The following is a 25,855-nucleotide window of genomic DNA, read 5'->3' as shown; positions in this document are numbered from 1 at the left end:
TGAGATGGTAGCAGAAAGATCCTTGTGGGCCTGAAAGAAAGATCTGATTTCTACGATCTCTGATTTTTACTATTGCTAATTGTGCAACACTTTCAAGATCTTGCATTATGTCCTTGTGCAATGTCTTAGTACCTGAGCACTTTTCTCCAATATTTATTGGACATTTGCATCACTCGTAGCTCTTTCATGTATATCACAATGGAGAACCTCTCTACTAATGTACCTATTATCCCATTATTGCTTTTAACAGAAATTATCATCTTGTTTTTTGAAAAATCCAATTTGAATTTGGTTCTTTGCTACTTTCAGTTTAGTATAGATAACAGTGTGCAGTCTGCAAATATAGCTCTTTGCAATAAACCACAACAGAGCAACCTTCCGGAGAGAGAGCTATAATTAGCTAATAGCATAGCAGTGCATCCAAGAATATATTAAGCAATACTTTTCACCTTAAATGAACAACCACAGTGTTCAGTTTGATCAATGATGCTGTGGACCATGAATGGATGGAATAATCCCCTTGTTTCATGGATATAGAATAATATTTTAATGATTGAGATTCAAATGCTAAGTGCTAATGGGTGGTTAATGATTCATTCAGATGTAACCAGAGCTGAGAATAATTAGTAGTCGACACAACAGTTAATGTGCAACTATTTTCAAGAGGTGTCCTCTGGTGACTGCTTCTGTAATGTGAGGATTTGATGCCATTTTTTTAAAATTATGTCTGCAGATTCTCAGACACAATATCTCACTGAGCGGTGAGAGGGTTAAGGTTTTGATTTGGTGCTTCCCCTGAAAGTCACATACCTGACCTACATTCCTTCTAATGGCCCAGTGCTCACCTGAGTAAGGAGGATGTCATTCAGATTAACCCGGATGGTGTTTTAAGACTTCCTTAGACGAAGAAGGGGTGTAAAGTGCTCAGTCTACGACCTACAAGAACTATCAACGGGACACTATTTTCTGATAAATAATGGAAAAAACAACCCATGAATCAAGAAAATAATAAATTTTTTGTGTGTATTTTTTTCCACATACACAGATGAATGTAATCAAAAAATGACTACAAGTTCATGCTGTTGTGTCCCTGTGGAGTTTTAAAGGTATACTATAGATCATAGTTCTTTAATAAGGGATCCGCGACCCCTAGGGGATCCGCGGAGATACTGCAGGGGGGTTGCAAAATTGTTGGTTGATTAAACATTTTTTATTTAGATTTAAAAAAAAAAAAAAAAAAAAAATCCCCCACAGTTTGAAATTGCTTTAAAACACACTGATATGAATCCAACATATTTTAGTAAATAATTTTAGTAAAGGGATAAATGGAGGCAAAATAGCTTGGCAAGTCACTGTCCCTACTATATTTAGCCATGTTTACTTGAATCTGTCAGTTATTTTCTTTAATTGCCAATTATTTATACCTACACCAGTTAGGTATGTTTATGTCAGGTATGTTTATGGCAGTTGCACGGCCATCCTACTGTTGCATATGTTTGAATTTCTTTTAAAAAATAAATATTTGAACCTTTGCACTAGGCCGAGTTTAATATTGAACACATATAGTAGGTAGGGGGTCCCTACTTAATCTACTTAATGGTAGTTTTGACTCATTGGTGACATATCAGTGTAAAACATGAACTGGGAGTTGTCTGATAAGATAAAACTTTTTTTTTTTTTTTTTGGAGTTTAGAGTTAATAACAAGAATGCGTCCTAATCGTTAAAATATGTATGTAAATTATTTGAGATGCAAAATAAAGTCTTCTGAAACTGGATTAATACATATTTTATTAAATAAAAGAAATATCTCAGATAGCAGAAATAAAATATTTTCTTTACTTTGTTGTAATCGTGTAATATATATACATTTTTTTTTCCAAAAATAAAATAAAATAAAAGTGCAAATAATATCCGGGTGAAGAGACACCGCCGATGCCATGTTTGTTTGAGCGCCTCCGTGCCTGGTTGGTCTGTCTCTCGGTTGAAGGAAGCTGGTCCGCCCGGCTGTCTGTGGGAGCGGTGCGGAGGGGGACGGGACGCGGAGAGCTACAGGCTAGTGGTGTGCATGGACGGACGTATCGCTACGACCACGACGGCTTCCTAAACACCTTAAAAACCAACGCTGCAATGTGCGCACACTTACCTTAGCGCCGGTTCCGAGTCATACCCAGGTGAGTTCAACTTGCAACGCCGTCTGTCTTGTGGCTCTATTTGCGTAAAACAACATAACATTTTTTTCTAAAAAAAAACAGCCGAGGCTAAGGAGTGTTCGCTGTGGCTCAATACAAAGGCTTTCTTCGCCGGAGAAAATGCCGGGGCTGCAGCAGCCTGGAGGCCCGCCTTGTGTCTTTCAAGTCACCGACTAGCCTCGCGTATCCCTCCGACGCCATCCCAATCGTTCCTCCACAAAATCTCCCCCATTCTGATACGTATTATTAAAACGTCAGTGATTTTTCCCCTTTTAACGCCGCGGTTCAGTCGCGCTGTCCACCGAATATGTTTTCGCGTTTGTGGCCGGTACCAGGAAACATGGTCGCTCTGCGGAGTCTCCTAGCGATGCACGCCGGGCATCGGTGCAGTCCGCGCCGCTAGAGGGTTACGGGGACAGCCGGGGTTGGTGCGCTGCAACCAGGAAAGCGTCGGAGCAGGAACAAAAAAAAAAAAAAAAGACCGCGTTTGTGGTTTATATTATTTAGAAAATGGCATCCACGAATGGTAACGTGTGTGGGTAAACTTTCTTTGAAACACGTACATTTATCAAAAGTTGGACTGCGGTGCGCTACGGGTTTTTAGTTCGGTTTATGCGCCCTTTTTTTTTTTTTTTTTTTTTCCACTCAGCGAGGCGTCTTTAGTGACATAGCCTGTTCTGGTTTCCTGTTGATTTTTCTACCGGGTTCAAAGGGTTATGGACATTATTGAGGATGGTTTAAACGTTGCGCATATATTGTGTGGTGTTGGTACGAGCCGGGAGGCTGTAGTCTTCAGCCTGTACCCTACCCCCTCCTCCTCCTCCTCTGCAGACAGGCTGCACACACAGGCACAGCTAGCAGAGACACAGCGGCTCCTCCTCGGGGTTAATGTCCGGACGCAGGCCGGTTCACGGAGGCATGGGGGCTGGGTTTTGGACGCTGTGCCTGCGCCCACTCCCATTTCATATCCGTGCAGCCTGACATTTATCACGAGTAACGTTGTTTTACTTGGCATGTGTGCATTTACTTGGCATAAGTTATTATTATTAATCAATCCCTTCTAATTATACGCGTTTTGCACCATTCAACAGCATTATGCAGTATGTGTGCAAAGGTAAAACTGTCTGAATTGCATCTGCTGTAAATCAAAAGTAGTATATTTATTAAATAAAACTCCTACATTCAAAGTCCAAGTCAAGTATCTTGCTCTATTATGATCAAATGTACTAATATCAGCAGTAGAAGAAGGAAAATTGGCTCTATTATTGATGTTCTATTATGAGTGTTCTGGCACTCATCTGCCAGAACATTAGGAACACTAACGAAAACAGGTGCATGCACATGTAACAATTGCTAAACTCATCTTAGCTTTGTGACTGTTCTAGTGTTCAAATGGCGCCACGAGATTCAACCTCATGACCATTTTGGAGTCTGACGCAGTCTGTGGTGCAGTTGACCTGTTTTGAATTAAACTCCAAAGTGTTTCTGCCGTTCAGCCCGGCCCACTGATTAAAATGTGGTCGTCAAATTAAGAGAAACACGTGTCGACGCAACAACGTACGGGTCTGTAGCGCCACGAACCGCAAGCCTCTGAAATGAAAACACAAATCAGTCAACACAGTAACCTTCATGGAGATAGGATCCAGTGGTCCATGATGTTTATATTTACACGAATGAGTACTAGTGTACCTAATGAACTGGCAAGAGAGTGTATATTAATAGCAGAGTATCACTGTACGATTCCACCTGCTACAGGTGGAGCTAGCTCTAATTACTTTATATTACTTTTAGTCAAATGATTTCCAACCATAGGCCCTGGACCTCGCTCCAAGGTCCCAACTTAAATCCAAGGGTTGAAGCTTGAAATAATGAGTGGAGGGAAAACCAACGCCTGCTGCACAAATCCGCCTCCTTTAATTAGGATGGTATTAAAGCGTGTGTGTTAAAGCCTTCATCAGAAATTTGGAGCAACTTTCAGTGGTCACAGATCAAAACAGGTCGTGAACTGCTGGATAGAACTAATCATATCTAAGGTGCCATATACTTTGTCATATTCTTTGCATACTCAAATGTGAGTACCCGTGCTGTACTCATGTTTCACAAGTACAGCATAGTAAATTACGTACTTTCCACCGATGATTATCAGTTGTTTGTGCGAGCCTTTCCAGCTTGAAGTTACTAATTACCCCGAATACGAAATGATTCATTGATTTTCATTGTGTTTACCGAAAAGGTTATAAAGCAGTTAGCTCTATTCAGGCCAGTTTCGACGTTGCGCTGCCTCTTACGCAACAATGCATTGTCAATAATAACCAAATGATTGTAAATAATAGAATTTGGACTCAAGTCATTTTCCCCCAGCGACTGAATCCCAGCTGCCCTGCCTGCACTTCCACTATTTATTCTGTATTGTGTTACACAGCAGGATGTGTGCACAGTCAAAGCCATCCATCAACGAGAGTTTAAACAGCGTCCAATGTTGCATTTGTCCCCTCAACACTTACTTTCTCATTCGGTTCAAAGACCAGTTGTATGAACACAATAACGTGAAGCTGTTAATTGGACATTGCGGATTCTTTAATTATGGGGCTTTATTAAAATGTAGCTGTGAGACCGCCACTGACACTAATGCAGCCTTGTCTCGAGTCGCTTTAATGCTTAAGTAGTCATTTTTCTTCCCTTGTACATGATTAAAAGTGATCAAATAAAGTCTTAATGAAATTGAGGCATCTGCAGAGCTGGATGCCAGAGTTGGTTTTTGGCCGTAGCTCCGCTACCTTATCCGACCTGCGTTTGGCATTGGCGTGCTCCAGTGGTTTGGCATTGGCTCGGTGACCTGAGGTCGTTCGCCATAAATGTATCAGAGCGCCGATACCGTCCAGTGTTTCCCTCTGCGTGGACAAATCAGCTGTTTCGCAGTAAAAGCACGCTACCAGCGCTGCTCACTTCGCCGGAGCTAGATTCCCTGCAGTGTTGCAGCCTGGTTCACTTGTGATGCTTGAATGAGAAATTACTTTTATGCACTTGACCGTTCCTGGGTGAATGAAGGAGAACATAACAAATGAGGCCTGTAAGTTGCTGAGACTAAACTGACGTACAACTCCTTCAGTGCAAATGTAATTTTTATAGCGCATAAAGTCACGTTTTAGTCTCTGTCACGGCAGCTCAGCAACTTACAGAGGGTTTTAAATTATACAAAAGGTAATAAGATAAAATAAAAAAAATCCCTTTGCAATAAAAATCTCTTCGCAATGTCCGTACTGGACATTATTCACGACTCTTTCAAGGATTTCACATATGAATAACAATTGTGCCGTCTGTATAATTTAGCAGATGAATCACATTCCAATTTTACTCAGTTTTACTTGAGTCGTTATTGTAGCTTGGCTTGCCTGCCTCAATTTATCTTTTTTTTTTTTTATCTTTTCTTCTCAGATTGAACAATGTGATTGCGATCGGAGGCAGCAGCGCTCCAATGGTCCAAGACCACACCACCCTTCACTAGAATGTACTTGATGAACGTACCTCCTGTCGCAGCGACGCAAACGGAATGGAGAGCGTGTGGCCCACCTGGAGGCTATAGCCTTCCAGTTTGCTTCAATGACTCTGACACAGAGTTGTCCACCAGAGGCGCACCTATCTCAGACAAGGTCCAGATGATCATAGAGAGCCTCAGGAGCACCCAGTCCTCACTCGAGATGGGCGATGAGATCGAGGGAAAGGGGCTGTCGGGACAGGAAGGCCACCCCCAGGTCTGCAACTTCGCAGTGGGTTCTTACGTCGGGGCCAAGTCCGAAACTAAAAGCCCCGCTGAGAACAGGCAGGCGCATGTTTCCTCCTCAAACAACCACGAGAGCAGTGACTCTGATAGCGATGACTCTGTGGACCGAGGAATTGAGGAGGCGATACTGGAGTACCTGAAAGAGAAAGACGATCACAAACGCAAGGCGGAGCCGTGCCCCGCTTTCCTCCCGTCGCCCAAAATTCCCAGAAAAGGTCCGTCTGTTCCGGAGGTTTCCAGGCAGAACTCCGACAGCAGCGCGTTCTTGATTGCCAGTAGCCAGTTCGTCAAAGCGGAACCCACCGCAACACCAGCCACCATACCTATAAAAAAGTACATCAAAAACAAAGCCTCCCTAAGCGAAAACGCATCTAAGAACTTTGACTCCAATAAAAACACTACTGAAAGTTTAGTCTGTGCGAAAGAACAGACGAAGGCCCCCTTGAAAACGTTGAGCCTCTTCAACAAAGCCGTCAAGTTCCCGGTGAAAGTGAAGGTGGAGGAAGACTCGAATGATTCCAGCAGTGATGACGGCATCGAAGAGGCGATTCAAAGATACCAGCTGGAGAAGAAGGAGCTGCAGAACAAAAGGGAACCTTTCCCTCCTCTCGCGTTCGAAGAGGAGTCCGACTCCACCAGCGATGACGGGATAGAGGAAGCTATTCGCTGCTACCAGCTGGAGCAACTCAAGGAGAAGAGCGCTGTGAAACCATTCCTACACAAGCAGAAACCCTTCAGCAAGTCCTTAATGCATGCTGTTGGGAGTGCAAGCACGGACAACATGAAGAAACACAAACTGAAGAAAAAACGAGGCAGAGCAGATAAAGAAGGGAAATCTCTTCAACCTCCTCCTTCATCTGTTTTTGTCCAGAAGAGTGTGCTTTCAGACTGCTCCAGAGGCAAAGGAAACGGACTACATTCGATTAAAGTCGAAAGCGCCGAGGAGCAGCCGGTCCCGGCTCCCCCAAAGGTCAACACCACCGCCGAACTCATGTGTGCTGAGGCAATACTGGACATCTCAAAAACCGTCATGCCCAGCGTCTTCCCCCACGCCGTCGGACTCGGCAGTTGCACCACCACCGAATCTTCCTTGCAGTCCTCTCCGCCCGGCAACTGCCCCAACGAAGAAAGCAACGACAGCTCCATCGACAGCGAGGACGGCATCGAGCAGGAGATCAGGAAATTTCTCGAGCAGAAGGCCCAGTTGCACAAACAGCCGACCCAGGAACCTCCCTCCGCACATGAACCGGAGAAAGTCAAAGCGAAAGACGTCGCGATCCAAAAGAAACCATTAAAAACGTCAATAACGCAGAGGAGGAGACACAAAGAGGAAAAACGCGGCGTTTCCAACCTGTCAGGGATGGATGACGCTGTTAAGGAAACGGCCACCGCGCCTTTGCCTGAGCATTCGAAAGAATCAAACTCCTCGGCGTGTTCCCAGAGAAGTCTCGCACATGCAGCCGCCGGATTGCGCAAGACAGACCAAAGCGGAGACAAAAGCAGCTCGCTCGACAGCGATGAGGACCTAGACACGGCGATAAAAGACCTGCTCAAGACGAAAAAGAAGTCGAAGAAAAAGACACGAGACTTGAAGCGGAAGCCGAGGAAGCGCCTGAGGGATGAAGAGCCGCTGTTGGGGAATGCTTTACAGACCAAAAAGTTAAAGCCAGATCCTGTTTCCAAGGGTAGCGCTTTGAAAAAAGTACAAAAGAGCAAGACTGACATTAGAGACAAGTCTGCGTCGAGTAAAAACAGCGTCCCGCGGCAAATGTACACGAGTAAATGCGTGGAACACGAAATGCATGAAGGTGAAACGGACAGACTGAAGGGGACTCAGGGTCAAGGCCTCACGTTGCTGCACAACATCCAAGCTGCTCCCGACCTAAAGGAAGACAGCAGCTCGGTGGACAGCGACGACAGCATCGAGCAAGAGATCCGAAGGTTTCTCGCCGAGAAGGCGAAAGTTTCCACGGCGGAGAAGGGCAAAGATGGAGACGCGTCGCAAAACGGTACCGCCGCGGTTTGTACACTACTCAAAAATGAAGACGTTAAACAGGAAATTCAGCTGGCTGAGATTCCGAGGAAAAGCGTCGGTCCTCTTTCCGGACTGCCTCCGCTCAGTAGCGCAGCTCAGGATGGGCCACAGGGTTCGCCGCGAGACGTTTCTGCCGTCGGCGCACAATCGCACCTGCCGTCGGTCCGGTCGCGCAGCCCCAGTCTTTTGGAGCCGGCCGACGGGGCCGGGGCTGGGGCAGGGGCGGCCAGAGGCGAGCAAAGGAGGCCCGTCCACGACGTCACCCCGAAGGTGGAGAAACCCCAGCCGGATCTGAGCCCCAACGCCGCTCACTCTCGCACGAATCAGTCAATCAAGTGGCGCCAGAGCCTGGGGCTCCCCATCCGCGACACGAGGGCCGTCAATCGGACTTCATTCCACATCACGTCGTCCCAAGTCACCGAGACCCCATCGGCGGCCACGCCGTATCAGTGCGGGGGCCTCAAGCTGCAGAACGTTTGGTCCTCCGCAAGGACCACCAGCAGAGCACCTTTGCCCTCCTCCGCAGAGAACGCTGCAAACGCCACGTTAAGATCCCCCGTTCTGAGCATTTTTTCTACTGCCAAGCAGCGTCAGAGGATGTCCTTCACACGGGGCCTCACGCCCGGACACAGGTCCCAGTGCTCCATAGAGGGAGAGCGGGAGAGCACGGTGCATATCTCCAAGGACAAGAGCGTGTTTGTTGAACTGGAGTCTAACAGGACCAACCACGTCCAGGTTCAAAGCAGGGAAAGGAGCCAGGGAAAGGAGAGAGTGGAAGGCGAGGGCGTGAAGATAGAGAGCAGAGAAGTGCACGTAGGAAGGAGAGAGGAAGAGTTTGTAGATGAGACAGATTGTGAATCAGACCGCGGGAGCTATCCAGAAAAGAAGCAGGGCTTTTCCACATTGTAAGTATTTTCTTACTTCACTATGCCCCTCCTAGAACCCTCATCCAGCAAGCGTTCATTTCTTGATCGTGCCCTGCTCAATGAATATAATGTAGGTTCGGATCAAGCTCAAACACTGATAAGGCTCTAAGGGAATGTTTAATATGATGAAGCAAAACAGGCAGGTTTTTTTTTTTCTTTTACATGTTTGTACAATTATACGGTTACGTGACACGTCATGAAAAAACTTTATTTGTGCTCGGGATCCATATCACCTTTCAAAAGCAATACAGGGGAATGTTGTTAAATGGAGAAAATGTCACCATCTTAAATATCTCAGCGTGAAAAGACGTGACCAAGAACAGTGACCTCGGAAAAGATTTGAGTCCAGACAGTTTAAAAAAAAAAAAAAAGAGGAGAGAAGCAACGGCACATTCTGACATACCTTTTATTCCATTCTTTCTCTGACAGGTTTACGGTACAAGTTAGTCAAACGTCTTTCACGTGCAAAAGTTAAACAGGCCGATGTAATGTGTTTCCATCAGTATCATCAAACCAGAAATCAACAGATTCGCATTCACGTGTATAATGAAACAAAACGATAATTCATTATTTCAGCTTTTTCGTCAAAAAATGTCAAACTTTCTGTAGTTCTGGTTCCTCAAGTAGGAGATTTTATTTTTTGTGTTTTGCACAAGGGAATGGGAAATGTATTGTTTTTGTTTTGTTTTCCGGCAAAGTTGTTTTGTTTTTTTTACTCACCATTGAGGTTTAGATAAATCAGACTGACGAGTCAGTACTGGGGGGGAAAAAAGTGGTATTTGCAGCCATCGCTATTTAAATAAGTGTCACACATAGAGCTGGACAATAGGATGATCATATGTTTCCTTCAAAAAAAAAAAAAAAAAAAGTCTTAAAAATTGATAAATGCAACCAGACCAAAGTGCAAAAGTTGTTTGCTTGTTTCATTGCCCATTTCATGTCATTCTGCTTTACTATTTATGTGTTATTACTTATCAGACCTCCATAAGCGATACCCTCCGGCAAAGTCTGCGTGCACTGTCAGCACCCTCATCAAACATGTCTCTTTCTCTTTACCCTACTTTTTTTTTTTTTTTTTTTTTAAATATATATATATATATATACATACAGCGTCACCTGAAGCTCTAAAATGCTCAGAATCGGAAAAGCCTTTTGAGCTCTTGCATACACTGTGAAAATAACAACTATAAATAACTCTCCTCTGCAACATTCACTTCTCAGACACAGTGCTCTTAGTCCATCGCATTGTTTCAGGTCATAGACGGAGGTTTAAAGGCTCCGGTCTCGGGCTTCTTACCCCTATGACAAAAGCGTTGTTCCAGATTTCACAACAAAACCACATAATTATTCTGTCTTGCTCAACTTGATATTTAGTGTGTTCATTTCTTTGTCATGTTTTTGAATTTCCTACACGGGGGAAAAAAAAGACTATTTATTTTTGTTTATCAAAAAAAAAAAAATACTGAACATGCTGTGCATTGCCAGTTTTTTTGTAAATATTTTGTAAGAAGTGTTTTTTTTTCTTTTACTATTTCAGATAAAACAAAAAAATTTTGCTGTGTCTTTTAAGTGCATCTGTGTAATAAAGAGTGGAATCTGAGCAACAATGGGTCTCTTTGTTAATGATGCAAAATGATTTGCTGGCTTGGGATAAATTTATAAAGTGTGTTCAGGAATCGCCGGGAAACGGTCTGATGCATATCCCGCTCTGCCTCAACCAGGTCTTTGTCCACTGCCATTGACCCCGGCATCAACATCAGCCCTTGCATAGCTCTCAGCACAGAGGAGAGAATCAGGATGTTCAACAGGAAGTACCAGCGAGATGAAAAATGCAAGAAGGTACAATAATGTAGGAACAGGACAGTTTTTGGTGCCAACTTTATGCCCCACTACGCCCATCATTCTGAAGGAATGCTGATAACGTGAGTTCAGTATAATAAGTTGATATATATGTCAACGTGCTTGCAGGGATCTCTTCTTGTGCGCAAGAAGGCTTTGCAGTGTGTCAAAAGGAAGCTGCAGTTTGTTTCAGTGACCAGGTAGGCTGATTGCACCCAAATGTTCCTGTCGTCTCCACACTGAATTAGCACGGACAAATAAAAGCCTTTTTCTTCCTTCTTGCAGATGAGTCGAAGCAGCCAGACAGAGCAGCGGGAAAGTATTCAGAGTTCAGTTCAGTTGGTTGTTCAGTGATTATTTGTTCCTTACTCTGTCTATCCTTTCAGTAATTCTGAATTTATTTAACATGAGGTTAGATGTTGTAATTGCACATTAACATACTTTGTGTTAATGTATAACTTCATGTAAAAATCGTTCTGGTAATAATGTGAGTTAGACAAATTTTGAAATCGTCAGAGTTGACAAAGTTCAGTTGTGTTGCCAGTAAAGGCCGTGTATTCTCTTATATTCTCTCCAGGTTGCACAAAAACTACATTCCCTATTCATTTCCTCTGCATTGTCCAGGAAATATGAAGTTGTTTTTTGGAAATTTAATTTGTATTTCTAAAATATGTGTTCTACCTCAGATTTTTGTCTTAAAGTGAAGGCGTAATGTTCTCGCAGACGCTTTTTTGTTTTTGCGTTTGATAACACTCGTTTTGTTTGCCTTTCGAAGGTGTTAGGTTAAAAATAAAATAAAATGTTGCATTCTGGGCGTTGTTGTTTACTGTGGAAGTCTGTCACGACGAAAAACTTTGCTTTACGGCATCTGCCTGACCCGCAAACGCGCAGGCGCAGTCTGTGTTGACCTTCCGTGGTTTCAAAACGAGCATGGCAACCCGGGCATTGGCGAAAGGTAACCCCGTTTAAAAAATAAAAAGATATATTTTATAGAAATAATATACTTGTGTTAGTTTACGATAACGTCACAGATGGTTGTATCATTTTTGCACGTTTCGTTACACATGTAGTCATCACGCTACAAGCTAGCTTACTAGCATAGCAGCTAACAGTCATCGTTACTCAACGTGTGATGTTTTAATCATTTCTGTGGTCTCATATTTAGGACTTCTCGGTCTACGACACCCACGGGCTGTTACGATCGGATACCCCTGTGTGGGACATCAGTATGTCACTGCAGCGTCCGTTAAATCACCTGAACCCGCGGTTGATGATGTTATGGGTGAGCTAACGAGTGCTAATGAGTGCAGAGGTGTCTGAAGTTTGATCCGTGCTTTGCCACCGGATTTTTAGGAATGACACCTTCCTCTTCTTCTACTTACAGATAAAATAATGAACTATCCGCTCCAGAAGCCGGACTTCTTCCGTGTGTCCGAGCTCTTCTCCATGAAAGACCTGTTTGACGCTCGAGTGCATCTTGGTCACAAAAAAGGCTGCAGGCACAGGTTGGTATGATTCCTCATCATGTGTATCTGATTGATGTTGTTGGAGGGAGGAACGTTTATTTTACACTCAAGAGAGTTAATGTGGAGGCCCTGTAGTTGTAATATGCAACTTATTTTCAAGGGAATGTTTTCTCTAGTGAAGATGTCTCCTGTAAGACATCCAGTATTCAGTTTGAGAAAGTTGCTGTTGAGATTTTCTACATTGTTGAGAACTTTGTATCAGTTTATACAGTTTATTGGTTATGTTGTTAAAAGTAGTGGGTATCATGCAGGAGGAGTCTTCCTGTGTGAATAAACACCACTAAACAAGACATTTTATTATTTTTAGAAAACAAATAGCGCAACAAAAGCTTTGATTTGCAATTGTGTAATGTATTTATTTGTCTGGCAAAATGGCAGCAACTGCTAAAATAACTTACAGTACACCTTTTCTTTTTGTTTCTAAGTCAAAATGATTTAACCCTAGATAGTCTGGTTGCTCAAAATGACTTGCAGTTTGTGTGACACTGGTATTTATAATTACACCAACTGTAAATGTATAAACAAGGTCAAGACTTAGACATGAGCACAAAAATTTGCCATCTTTTTCATTAAAATACATGCAGGAAATCAGGTTGTATCAATGGTGTGTGAGTCATAATTCATGTTAAATTGCAGAATAATCAGGTAACATTATTTATACCTGCTGATAAATCACATAAGATGCTGTATCATGCTGAAGGAACTTGATGTAAATTGCATTGGTTTCACACTGTACTTTTATAACATGAGAACTGTAATTCTCTGTCTCTAGGCTCATGGAGCCTTATCTCTATGGCAGTCGCTTTGACTACGACATATTTGACCTCGACAAGACGATGGAGTGTCTGCAGGATGCCCTGAACTTTACCGCCCATGTAGCGTATCGCGGCGGCATCATACTCTTCGTGAACCGCCGCCGTCAGTTCGGCCACCTGGTGGAGAGCACTGCGAAGGAGTGTGGGGAGTACGCGCACACGCGGTACTGGCACGGCGGCCTCCTCACCAACGCCAACATCCAGTACGGCCCAGGAGTCCGCCTCCCGGACCTCATCGTCTTCCTTTCCACCCTCAATAACGTGTTTCAGCAACACGTGGGCGTCAGAGATGCAGCGAAGGTGAACATTCCCACAGTGGGCGTGGTGGACTCGAACTCCAACCCCAGCCTGGTGACGTACCCTGTGCCCGGTAATGACGACACTCCGGTTTCCATGGAGCTCTATTGTCGCTTATTCAAGATGACGATCAACCGGGCCAAAGACAAACGCAGACAGATGGAGCTCCTCCATGGCCTGACGGCGCCCTCCACGCCAAGCTCGTGACGTACTGCAATCCTAAATAAGAGACTTTGAATAATTGTCTGTTGCTTCTCTTCATCATATATATATGCACTTGGAAAACATTTCATCTGAGGGGAGTTCAGTCAATGCAGAGGCTGTGTACACGTTACTCATCTGTAACATAAGGTTAAATTGTTATTTAACGTTTTTCTTACGTAAGACTGCATCAAAGCATAAAAATGCATCGAAGTCATGTTGCAGCAGATTTGCCTACATATGTCTATTGTGCACCTCTCGTGTCACAGTCACTATATTTACATGGACTGCAAATACGTTAATCTTGACTGTTTTGTCAGTTTTATTTGTAATTTGTTTTAATATCTCAGACATTCATATAGATTTTTCTGCTGTTCTGTCACTATGGTGCACCCTTAAAGTTTGGCTAGTAAGAGTTAAATTTACATCAATTCATGGGAGTGCATCCAAACAGTAACAGTTTGAAAACACTTGTTTTAGATGTACACAAATTCCCAACATAACTGACAAAATGTCTTCAACTGGAGACATGAATAGTTGCAGAGTGAATGTAACTCGACTGATAGAAAGGCTAATTGTTACAACTCTTGCAGTCTATGTTAATATGGTGTCTAGATATAATTTAGTGTTGTCTTCTCTTGAGAAAAATGTGTGCAAAATATCAGCTGTGTACGATACAACTCATTAAAGTTATATTAAAAGCAGTTTCTAATAAAAATGGGTTTTGATTTGGTCAGTTCTGTTCATCTGGTGGATGTTGAACCCAAAACTGAGGTAAGCTCATGATTTTTTTTTTTTTATTATTTCTGTATGTATGCAATATACTATATTAGTGCCACATGTACGTTGTTGGTGTAAAACAACTAAATAAAACAACTACTCAATTAGTTGTTTTACACCAATGATGTACAGTACAAATACTACTAGCAGAATATTTTTGTACTAAAATATAGTGGCTTTTTAAAATATTAACATTTTCCAGCTTTGTATAAAGACAAAATTGGCCCTACGGTATTTTAAGGGAGTTTCTGTAGTTCGCGGATTGGCCGCTCCGAGCTTCCGTACTTGTGTCACAGCGCTTCCTGTTTCGACCTCTGACCACCAGGGGAAAACGGTGAGTTGGACAAGTGACTTTTATAAATAATTATAATTTAAAAACAAATAATTTTAGTTACATTTGCATTTTAATATCTTATAAATCCAGTTTCGCGTGTTTAATAATTTAAATACTCAATTATGAAGTCATAGTTTCTTGCTTCGGGACCGTCTTCCTGGTGTGAGGGTGCAACAGGCTATTAAAAGTTGTAGGTCACTTCAAGTTCATATTGGTTTCGCGGTTAGGAGTTTTAATTTATTGGGTTATTTGAAAGTTTAATTCTAAACATTTGGTTTATTTTATCCGAGTTTTACTGACTTATGAGTATTTATGCAGCTAATATCACAATTGAGGTGAAATACAGGTGTGACTGTAACGTGACAGTATTGCGCAAATTATTTTAATCCTTAGAGATGTTGATATTTATTAAAGATTAATAGTGGAGATTTTCACCACAAAATTAAATTTGCAAAGTTATTTTAAAAAAAGAAGAAGCTGTCAATGAAACATTGTTTAATTTTTGGAGGCGGCTGTTTCTAATCCTGTTAAATTGTGTTGTGTTGCAACGACACATGTTCCTATTGTTTTGACAACCACAATTTTAGTCAGTGGACTAGGCTGAATAATATAAACATTATGGGGTTTAATTCAATGCAGCTTAACTGCATCAAAATGATCATACAGAGAAACTGCCACCTTTGTGATGCTGTTTCAACATAAACTGAACATTATAACAATCGCTTAGGGGGATTTAGTGCAGAACTGTTATATTAGTTTGCATTTGTTAGCCTATAATTAGTGTACCTAATAAACTGGCAAGTGAATGTGTTCACATGCCCCTAAACATCAATAAGAATATAGCGTTTTTGAGTTTTCAGCAAGTGAAATACATCGAAAGTAACTTTTAGGTGCTTAAAACTTGAAAATAGTGTCATTTTCTGACAGTCAATTAACAAACAGATAATTGTGAATCTGTTTAAGATGTTAAAAAAGCTCTATATGGCCCCACACTGACACTGACAGGAAGTAAATTAATACTCACCGCAAGAAATATGTCCATCATGGACACCAGAAGTATCCCACATATATTTGAATTTTAATTGAATTAATTTTGTATTTGATTACCTGGAAAGCACAACTTCCTTCTAATGCATCACTTTTGTTCTTGTAGGTGACTATGCAACGAGAACATGCATTCAGCTTTACAGCCATGCAGACGTGGACAGCTGATGTCACGTGACCGCTCTTCACCGAACGGTACCTGGTCTTATTGGAAAACCTGCAATCGTAAATGTCCACGTTAGGGTCAATGTTGCCCCTTGAGACGCAGCTCTGACTCCGGTGTCTCTGTTGCGCAGTAAGCGGGCAGAAAGTAACTGGCTCACGATGGCTCAATTTCTACTGTTTAGTGGACTTTGGGTATGGAACCGGGCCAGATACTTACACTCAGTTCACATGCTGTATAAATTTGTCAGTCAGTAATAATATGGTACCTTTATTAATCTTTAAAATGCTCTGTTTATATTTAAATGCCTGATATATGTAATTTCAAGTTTTGTGATTTGATTGGATTACATCACATTGCACATATGTTCCTAACAAAGTGTCTCCTGGTTGATCTTTATTTTCATATAAATCACTTCTGATCAGAACTGGGACCAAAAAAAAGAAAGAAAGAAAATGAAGGTCTTCATCATGTAGAAGTCGAGGGCTGACCTTCGGAGCCGCTTGCTGTTGCTTGGGTATTCATGCGTTTGCTCCTGTCCAGCCTCTTGAGGTAAAATACATTTCACGTCAGTGTTACGTCCTCTGCATTTTCACTGGCTATACAGGTGTGTTCGGCCTGTGCCCAATCACCTTAATCAGGCACACCTGAGAAGACTTTACAAAAAGGCCTTGTTGAAGAGGCCTGAAGGATGACTTTTCCACTGCAGAAGCTCACCATGCCTCACCTGTTTTTCTGTCCCTTCTTGTAAAAATATGCTTTCAGGTGATTGGGCAGAGGCCGAACACACCTGTATAGCCAGTGAAAATGCAGAGGGTGTAACAGTCAGTTATTTTTTTTTTTTTAAATAAATCTGACATGTTGAAGTGGATGTTGAGCCTAAAAACATGTTGATTTGTCGTTACAGATGGTTTTCTCAGTGTGAAGAAACACGTCAGGAAATGTGCAGATCCGTGTTCCTTCAGACACATGGTTGAACACCTTGAACAGATGGACAGAGTCGTCATTATAAACTTGACTAAGTCATTTATTGACTTTTTAACACTTTTATTTGCCACTAATAGTAAGTTGCACTCACATTAATTCTACCAGTCAAATAAATGTGTACCTGACTCAAATGCTACATGCTAAAGCTAGTGGTCCTCAGTCACATGTTCACCTATTTACCAGATGCTCAGTCATCAAACAGACAGTCTCCCTCATGAAAAGGAGTCATTCAGTTCAAGCGTAACCTTATTGTCCTTGTATTTTACACAAATTATTGTCCATTCTCTTGACATGCAGATATTATCAGACATCAGACTGACTTAATGAATGACTTAAAAGTGATTTATTTTTATCAGTTGCATCAGAAAACAAAGAGTGGCTACTCCTCCAGGCCTCCTTAGACATGCCTTTTATCCACACTTCACTACCACTGTGAGCCAGGTGAGGGTGCTAATGAGCGTAGCACCAGCATTTTACATGGACTTTCTAACATTTCAGATGAATATACACCAATCAGCCTCAACTTTAAATCCACCAACCGGTTAATGCCATTAATGATTTCATTGAAATGTGAGAGTGAATGTTGGAAATCTGGATCCTGGCATTTATGTGGATGTTAGTTTAACACGTAGCACGACCTGGACACTGTTTGAGACTGAGCACACCTCCATGACCCTGCCTGTTCACGGCCCACCTTAGACTAGGAGCACTTTTTAGGAGCTACAGTTTTGGAGATGCTTTGACCCAGTCATCAGTACTTGGCTCAAATCCTCCCGCTTGCCAATTTTTCCTCCTCTTAACTCATCAAATTTGAGGCCAAAATATTCATTTGCTGCCTAATACATCCACTGACAAGTAAAATGTGAATGAAATAATAATTAGTGTCACTCAGGAGACCAGCGATTTTGATATGGTCGTAATGTTATGGCTGATAGGTGTTGTAACTAGTGAGTGTCAGAAAAATATAAATAAAAATAAAATCAGTATGTGGTGGAAATAACTTCTATAAATAACATTTTCCAGGGTGGAGTCAGTCTGGAGACTTCATTAAAAAAAAACTATTTTGTTGTGTGTTGGTCCATCCCCTATAATATTTTGCTTTCCTTTCATCAAATATACCCACTAATTTGGAGGTTTTTTTGAGCGCTTGTAGGAAATCAGTTGTATTCGTTATATTAACTGTATGTCTTTAATAAAGACTTTTAAATAATGTGTATTGTCATATTTCTATGGCATATTTTTTGTTTTATTTTAAAATGGCATTTGTGGAACTGTTTAATTAAGGAAAACGGCAACAATATCTTTCACAGTAAAGTGCTTGCAGTCTCCATACTCGCATCATTTGACACCGCGTCAGGTGGAGATGCATTTTAAACATGTAGCATTAAAACATGATGCATGATCCTCTCCTCTCCTCTCCTCTCCTCTCCTCTCCTCTCCTCTCCTCTCGGCCTGTGACAGGAAGGAGGACAGGAAGCGCGCTTGGATTTTTTGTCGGCTGATAGGAAAGCATCCCACAACCGACATATCTCCCCTTTAAAAGCGCAGCAGCGAGTCGCTGGGAAACGGTGGCTGTGCGCTCATCTGTCGACACACACTGCCTCCCTCTGTGTCACAAAAATGTCCAGATTCACGGGACAATGAAGGCTCTCCCTTCACGCCGGTCGGACTTTTTGGTGATGGATGAGGTGCGCAATGCAGATTTTTTTCGCAGCGTATGGAAGTAAAATTGGACAATTTCAAGGACGTGATTTATTATTTATTTATTTATTTGTTTGTTTTTTATCAGCGGCAGGATTTGTGTTGAAAACCTGGATTACGACGCGCTCTGGCGCCGTACCACAAAAGACAACACGGACGGATAAAACTGAATGAGATTCGCAGGCGCTCCATGATGTGATGATCGGCGACGCATGGCGCAGGCTGCTGTGAGGATGTGATCAGACGGGGGATCTCTGCTTTCTCGCTCGGCTGCCTCCAAACAGAGCCGCTCACGATGCCCAGGGCTTTGCGGAGGCTGGTCCATTTGATGCTGTTCTGCCCTCTGTCCAAAGGCCTGCAGGTACGGCCGCGTGTGCACAGACCCGTGTCGGGCTGCGCTGACGGGGTCCACGCCGGGAATCAGCGGCGTTTTAAATGCAATGTCTGCGTCGGTTCGCCATCCACCCGCAAAATGTCGCAAGTCCTAAAAATTTTGCGAGAAATTAGAGGATGCACATCCACATATGTTGGTGTTGTCTAAAGGTCAAACCGTTGAGTTGTTGTTGTCGTGCGGGCCTCGGTGAGGGAAAGGGAACCAGAGCGTGTGCTTTTACTGGGTTTTGTTGAACTCGTTGTGCAAATTGAAAAAAAAAGAACGAAGGAGCATGAAATCATAATTTAAAATAGCTAGAAATTAATTCTGAACGTAATTAAAAAAAAGAAAAGAAATCTGGTAATGGATACTTGTGTAAAATATTCTACAACATTAGTTACAAAACGCTAAAAGGGGGATTCTGTTTAATCTTTATTTCTTAACAATTTTGCGTTTTTATATTATGAATTCACGACTTTCCTTATAAACGCTTATTCATATTCTTGCGTACAGTACATTACCTTCACTGTCAGTCAGTGTTCACTGCACACAGCTACAGCAACAAATGTCACACTGTTGCATTATGAAATCTTCTTGTTTCAGGACTTTTTTTCACGTTGAGAATCAACAACGTAAATGTCAAATTTTAACTCTGCATCAGCTGCATCCGGGTCGCATGCGTCACAAAGTGTCACAAATCCCCCCAAAAGATGAAGAAAATAGAAAAGAATTAAGTAATAAACTAATAAAAAAAAATACAGATCAAAATAGGTTGGGGTTATCTTGTCCTGTTCATTTGTCATTAGAACATTTCTAAATCTTTATTTGCTTGTGATCCTTTATTAGATAAGTTCTTATATTTCTGATATGCAGCACTGTCTCCTCTAAACAAACTAATAGTTTCATGTAGATGATTGTTTGCTGTAGTGTATATTCAATAAGCAAAGAAAGAAAATGTATTGATCCCTCTGGGTTATGTTTCATACGGCCCTTATAGGAGACAGTCTGACCCCCATGTGAGAAACCACACTTCTACACAATATAGCTGGTTAAAACAAAACATTTGAAATACAGTAAATACACACTGAATTATGACTATTAACAATCCAAAAATGGAATTATACTAGTCACAGGCCTGTTTTCTGCAGTATTTTTAATTTGTCTGCGTTAGGTAAATCAGCGACAACATTAAAACTACTGACTGGAGAATTAAATACCAGTGACCACCTTGACAATTCAGTGTTCTGCTGGGAAACATTTGATTAGATCCTAAACTGGTCAAATAGCCTAAAAACTGCAGGCACAAGGGAGACCTATTAGCGAGGTGGTCATAATGTTATGCCTGATCGGTGTAAATGTACACCCATTCCATCTCTTCACATCTTCATTTATCCTGATGTCACATGACCAGCTGCTTATTCATTCACTTGAGCGTTTTAACCAAATACTTTATTGAGCTGACGTCTTTTCTTTTTTGTATCTTTTCCTCTCAAAGAGTCGTCTCCCTGCCATCAAGGTGAAATATCTCCTCCTGGCGTGGCTGGGCATCCTCGTCGTGAGCTGGGTCGTCTACATGCAGTATGCCTCGTACTCCGAACTCTGCCGTGGGCACGTGTGCCACATGGTCATTGTAAGTGTAGCCCAAGCAAATCAAGAAGTTGCATCACCGGGTAAATGATGTTTGCAGGGTGTTGGCGTTGATTTGTCTCCTCTGATTGTACTAGAACTTTTTTCGATACATACGATTTCAAGACAAAACTACAATCATGTGCACACAAGTCAATCCAGGACTGAGCGGGATAAAGAGACAAACTGAGGCTGTTTGCGTTGACCTCCTCCTTAATGCAGTGCACAGTCTGTCGCGGGGTAAAAATATGGCCTTTACCGAAGCTCCTCTCCTGCTGTGCCCAGCTGCTTCAGTGCTCGAGAACGGAACAAAGACTGACATTTAATCACATAAGACGGCGATTAACAGGATAACAGATCAGAGTAATTAATGCACAATGAAAGTTCGGCGATGTAGCCTCATTACAGCAGACAATCAGATTTGTGTGTGTCTCTGTTTTCATTGACGCACAGCTGAACATTTGCGTCTCAGTTTTTTAAAATTGTAGTCACACAAGATTGTAACATTTGTGGCTTTGAGCGGGGAAAAGTATAAACACTGGATGTAAAATTTGGTTGCCGCTCTGTTTCCAGGTTACCAGCGAGCTTAAAGAGACATTTTGATATTCGTGATATTTGCTTTGAGTCGATACCATTCTTCGAGTTACTGAATCAGGTTAGCCCCGTGGATTCTGTGACTTTCTGGAGCTGGTTGCCTGGCAACTGCACAGGGATGACCAGGCTGCAGGAAGTCACTGCACCCAGCCAAGGAATTGCATGGCACATAACTCACCACAAAACCTGTTAAACATGGCCTCTAGACAGGGGTCAGGGTAGCTACTTGCTTACTTACGTTCCCCTTTTCCATTATTTGTGCAAAGCTAAGCTAATTGGCTAACTAGCCAGACAGTACAGACTGCTTTCCTAGTTCCTAGCTAAGCGTATCCCTTTAATTATATTTGGGATATGCCAGAGAAATGATTATTCATGCCATGATTAGTATTGGATTTGATGTGTCACCCTGTGGAGGCTCATCATCCATTGTGCAGGACAAGTCATTGCCACCTACAGCAACCTAATGGCTCAGATGCTTGTCTTTGGTGTAGCTCTGGGTTTTCTTTCTCTACTATACCTATTGAGAAACCAGCATTATTCAGCAGTCTGATTACTACAGACTTAGATTAGTTTTTTCCGTACCTAATCAGCAAAGTACGTTTAACTGAAGCCATGTCCTGGCAGGAGGCCAGCAGTTGCCAGAATCCGGGATTAAGATACATCCATGCAACAGTATCCCAGGTTCTTCTGGAGCTCTCTAGGCAGCATAACCGGGTTACCCAAAACCCGACGAGGGCTTAAGTAGTTTTCGGAAATCAGGATGCCGTGTTTACATGCCCGCAAACAAAAACAGGATACTTCAAGTAACCCAGGATACTCGGGTCAACGTAAACACACCCGTTGTTATGAAGAACCCACCCTCTCTATTAGTGCACCAGAGTGGGGACGTCTCCACGGACACCATATTTAAAACTCCAGAGAGATTTACCTTGCTCTGATTAGCTTAATCATTATGTAAACATGTTTGGCAAGGGCTTGAAAATCCTCCACTATGCAGCCACCCTTATATTGCACTGTAAATAGCAAATCCCCGTGCCTCGTGCGCCGCTTATGTTTTGTCCGCGCAGTTTTCATACTCTGCGGACCCGGGCGTCCCTCGCTTCGTCCATCTGCGTGAGTGTGTGAAGGCTGACGGGGTCACGTGACCCGCTGTCCCTCAACTTACCTCTCCGTCCCAGCTGCTAGTGTGCCAACTGGAAGGGTTTCCAGCACACCAGTGATAATCTGATGATTGGCACAGAGTGGAAGGAGTCAGGCAGCAGATGGATGAGTTTATAACTTGTCTCACATGTTGTGACTCGAGAAAAGAGGTGATGTCTGGCCTGTGTCACATTCGCTACTTTTACGGTGGCCTTCTGTGGACCTGAGAGGTGCCCTCCTTCGCACATACACTGATATTTCTGTGTGCAAATTAGTGGTGTTAGCATTGTGTCGCCCAGAATCAAAAGAGGAAGTGGGGGCAGAAGAACAGGTCGGGGAAAGGTATGCAGACCTTGGACGTGTAAACACACAGACAACTTAAAATACTTGTTGTATAAATATAGGATTCAGCTTCACTAAAGGACAAGCCACTTGGGGGGGATCTTCCTGTTTCCTGTAGTTAAAGTAGTGCTTTTCTTGTTTCCTTTTGCAGTGTGACCACTACAGAAGGGGCATAATATCTGGGTCGTCCTGCAAGGCATTGTGTGATCAGAAGACTCTAACCCTGCAACATTGCATGTCCACCTCCTCTACACATCAGGTAAAAATAAAAAAAAGAAATGCACACAGAATCACTTTTGACGGAAGAAAACACAAGCTCAGCATAGGTTAATATGCTTTTAAAAATATTAATCTCAAAATCTTGAATTTCAGTGCTAAATATTGCATCATCCCGAGAGTTTAGTATCATGAAAATATTTTTTTATGCTTAGTGAAGGAAAAAGTTTAAAGTGAAATGTAGTGCCCTGGCAATTTATAGTTTGGGTCTCGAACATAGACCACGACACAGAAAAGGAATGAAATTGTAATAGATACCCTGTCACCCCAGCGCCGTCCTCATCAGAAATGAAACAGCTGCGATGGTTAACAGCTTTAAGATTACCTTTCACTCACACGGGAGGGGATAAACTTGCCTTTGATCAGCATATGTCTAAACTTAAAGGTCCCTGTGTCTAAATTTAAAGGACCCTATATTTAAACTTAAAGTGCTCTATATTTAAACTTAAAGTACTCTGAATCTAAACTCTCTGTCAATAATCCAGCCAAACTAATGCTTATAACCAGAAACCAGAGCTTAACTGTAAGGCCATTACACACATTTCAATTACCGCAGCCCTCTGGGTCCTATGCAGTGAGACTTGAAAGTACTTGTTACAGGAAATGTGTCCCCTCTCTCTAGTTTGTTCTCAACGCATCATCTGGGCAGAACTTTTCTCCTCTCCGACAACTGTTCTGTGATGGGTTAGAAATTGAAACTGGGCATGGTTAATGCAGAAAAGTGGAAATGTTGTCATTCCCGTTCTTTTCTGGTTGTGCAATGGGTCGTTTTGAGGATCAGAAAGTATGAGAACCTTTATGATACACCTTGTAAGGAATACAGAGACAAACAGATGTGAGGCACTACTAGGACTTCCCAGGAGTTCTGCTCTTGAGTTTCTCGTGAAGTATAAATGACCTGGCTAGAACAAAACAAACAAATGTCTCTGTTCTTGCGGAATATGTAACAAGCTCAAGTCTAACACATGACTTTAGGAGTTTCTACAGATTCAGAATCAGTTTTTGTATTAGTAACTTTATAAAAAAGCATCCCTGAAGCACTACATCTCTATGTACTGTCATATTTTTCTATTCACAGGTGTACATTGGCCTATGGAAGGAGAGGCCGGTGGTGATTAAGTGCGGTTTAGAGGATCCAGTAAAAACTGACGGAGCTCCGGATTCTGTGCTGCGGCAGGAGATGAGCTTATTTGACAAACCCACTCGTGGAACCTCTATGGACGAATTCAAAGAGATGCTGCACAGCTTCCTCAAGGTTAATCGCACCGTATTAAACACGCACCATATTAAACAGCTGCCACCTATATAACAGAAGACATACTTACTATTTGTATATATTCATATTGTATAATAACCAAAGATGCATCCCATACATCTCCTTCCTACAGGCTAACCTCGGTGAACAGCCGTCTCTGAACACCTTGGTGGACAGGGTCATTACACTTGCTGACGTCAACCAAGATAGCAAAGTGTCTCTAGCAGAGGCCAAGTCTATCTGGGCTCTTCTCCAGATCAATGAGTTCCTCCTAATGGTGGCGCTGCAGGAGAAGGAGCACACCCCAAAGCTGCTGGGCTTCTGTGGAGACCTGTACGTGACAGAACGGGTGGGCCACAGCTCGCTCTACCGGCTGGAGGTCCCTCATTACCTCCAGGCACTCATCCCCGAGGCCCTGAGCTCCGGCCTGAACCACTGGCTCGCACCAGCCTGGCCCCGCAGGGCTCGCATCACCATCGGCCTGCTGGAGTTCGTGGAAGAGGTTTTCCACGGGTCCTACGGGAGCTTCCTGATATGCGACGCCAACCCCCAGCACGTGGGCTACAACGCGAAGTACGACTGCAAGATGGCCAACCTGCGCAGCGTGGCATCGGAGGCCGTCGTGCGGGGTTTCCTGAAGGGGCGCCGGTGCGAGACTAACGCAGACTGCACTTACGGCCGCGACTGCACGGCCACATGCGATCGACTGGTGAAGCAGTGCAACACCGAGGTCGTGCAGCCTAATCTGGCTAAAGTGTGTGTGCTGCTGCAGGATTTTCTGCTTTTTGGCGCGCCGTCAGACCTCCGCGGCGATCTGGAAAAGCAGCTACGCACCTGCGTGACACTCAGCGGTCTGGCCAGCCAGATGGAGGTTCATCACTCACTGGTCCTTAACAACCTGAAGACTTTACTGTGGAAGAAAATATCTAACACTCAGTACTCCTGAAAACAGACAGATATTATCCAGCCCACTCCACTATAAACTGACCATGACAGGAATTTGGGAAGTTTTGCCAAATGTTATATATGTTACGTTATACACTGACTGTGAATAACAAGAAACTGTGAATATACAATGTGAAGCAGGCTTTATGTAAGCCCCATCATGCTTTTGTTTTCCGTTCCTTTGAAAGCTATGTTCATCTGCTAGCACAGAATATTCTCAGGACACTGCCTGTAACTTTATGTGTAAAACACTCAATGTACATAATTAGTTTTTAAATTAAAGGAACCAATATATTGAATTATTTTGGGTTTCATAGAATACCGTTTTGTCCGTCCTTAGTAGTGACGGCGTGAAGGGGTGTGATCCGTGTTTTGTACAACTGTATATATCCGTAGAACACACTGTTGTTGTTTCCTTTGTATAAATCGATTAGCATCTGAAGCAGAGTAAAGACACAGTAATGAATGAAATATACTGATATACAATGAGCCCTCAAATGTTCCCCCTTGTTGTTGATCTGACATGGGTAATGTGATCAAATTTGTGAGTGAATTTGACTGAATAAACATGAATGAGATCCAGTGCATTATGATAAAAATAAATTTATTCAAAGTGGATATCTGGGGATAAGTGAAAACTAATCCAAGCGGTAAAAATCACAAGGACTATAATGGCACAATTGTT

At 42.6% G+C, this 25,855-nt stretch overlaps 3 protein-coding genes across 6 annotated transcripts; all 3 read left to right on the top strand.

Annotated features, from left to right (window-relative positions):
- The first annotated feature begins 1,594 nt into the window (after window positions 1-1,594).
- On the top strand, window positions 1,595-11,585 carry ppp1r26 (protein phosphatase 1, regulatory subunit 26). The gene is made up of 5 exons (XM_047569854.1): window positions 1,595-2,172; window positions 5,626-8,911; window positions 10,654-10,771; window positions 10,901-10,971; window positions 11,057-11,585. Exons 2-5 carry the CDS (start codon window positions 5,697-5,699, stop codon window positions 11,058-11,060), a joined length of 3,408 nt encoding a protein of 1,135 aa, XP_047425810.1. The 5' UTR covers window positions 1,595-2,172; window positions 5,626-5,696; the 3' UTR covers window positions 11,061-11,585.
- On the top strand, window positions 11,549-14,314 carry mrps2 (mitochondrial ribosomal protein S2). Its single transcript, XM_047569855.1, has 4 exons — window positions 11,549-11,726; window positions 11,937-12,053; window positions 12,156-12,276; window positions 13,070-14,314. Exons 1-4 carry the CDS (start codon window positions 11,702-11,704, stop codon window positions 13,614-13,616), a joined length of 810 nt encoding a protein of 269 aa, XP_047425811.1. The 5' UTR covers window positions 11,549-11,701; the 3' UTR covers window positions 13,617-14,314.
- A 360-nt stretch (window positions 14,315-14,674) lies between these two features.
- On the top strand, window positions 14,675-25,472 carry dipk1b (divergent protein kinase domain 1B). Of its 4 annotated transcripts, none has more exons than XM_047569491.1 (9): window positions 14,675-14,724; window positions 15,878-15,963; window positions 16,357-16,483; window positions 16,839-16,994; window positions 18,380-18,980; window positions 20,488-20,622; window positions 22,846-22,953; window positions 24,049-24,225; window positions 24,359-25,472. In XM_047569491.1, the coding sequence occupies exons 5-9, from the start codon at window positions 18,915-18,917 to the stop codon at window positions 25,169-25,171; spliced, it is 1,299 nt and encodes a 432-aa protein (XP_047425447.1). In that variant the 5' UTR covers window positions 14,675-14,724; window positions 15,878-15,963; window positions 16,357-16,483; window positions 16,839-16,994; window positions 18,380-18,914; the 3' UTR covers window positions 25,172-25,472. The 4 variants fall into 4 exon arrangements, with proteins under 4 accessions (XP_047425447.1, XP_047425448.1, XP_047425449.1 ...); XM_047569492.1 differs by lacking the exon at window positions 14,675-14,724 and having other exon boundaries at window positions 18,380-18,606; window positions 18,708-18,980; XM_047569493.1 differs by lacking the exons at window positions 14,675-14,724; window positions 15,878-15,963 and adding an exon at window positions 15,975-15,993.
- Window positions 25,473-25,855: the final 383 nt, after the last annotated feature.

This window comes from Mugil cephalus, chromosome 19, assembly GCF_022458985.1.
Source record: "Mugil cephalus isolate CIBA_MC_2020 chromosome 19, CIBA_Mcephalus_1.1, whole genome shotgun sequence".
Lineage (NCBI taxonomy): Eukaryota > Metazoa > Chordata > Actinopteri > Mugiliformes > Mugilidae > Mugil > Mugil cephalus.
Note: the sequence above shows the minus strand (reverse complement) of the source record. Positions and strands in the feature narration are given on the sequence as shown.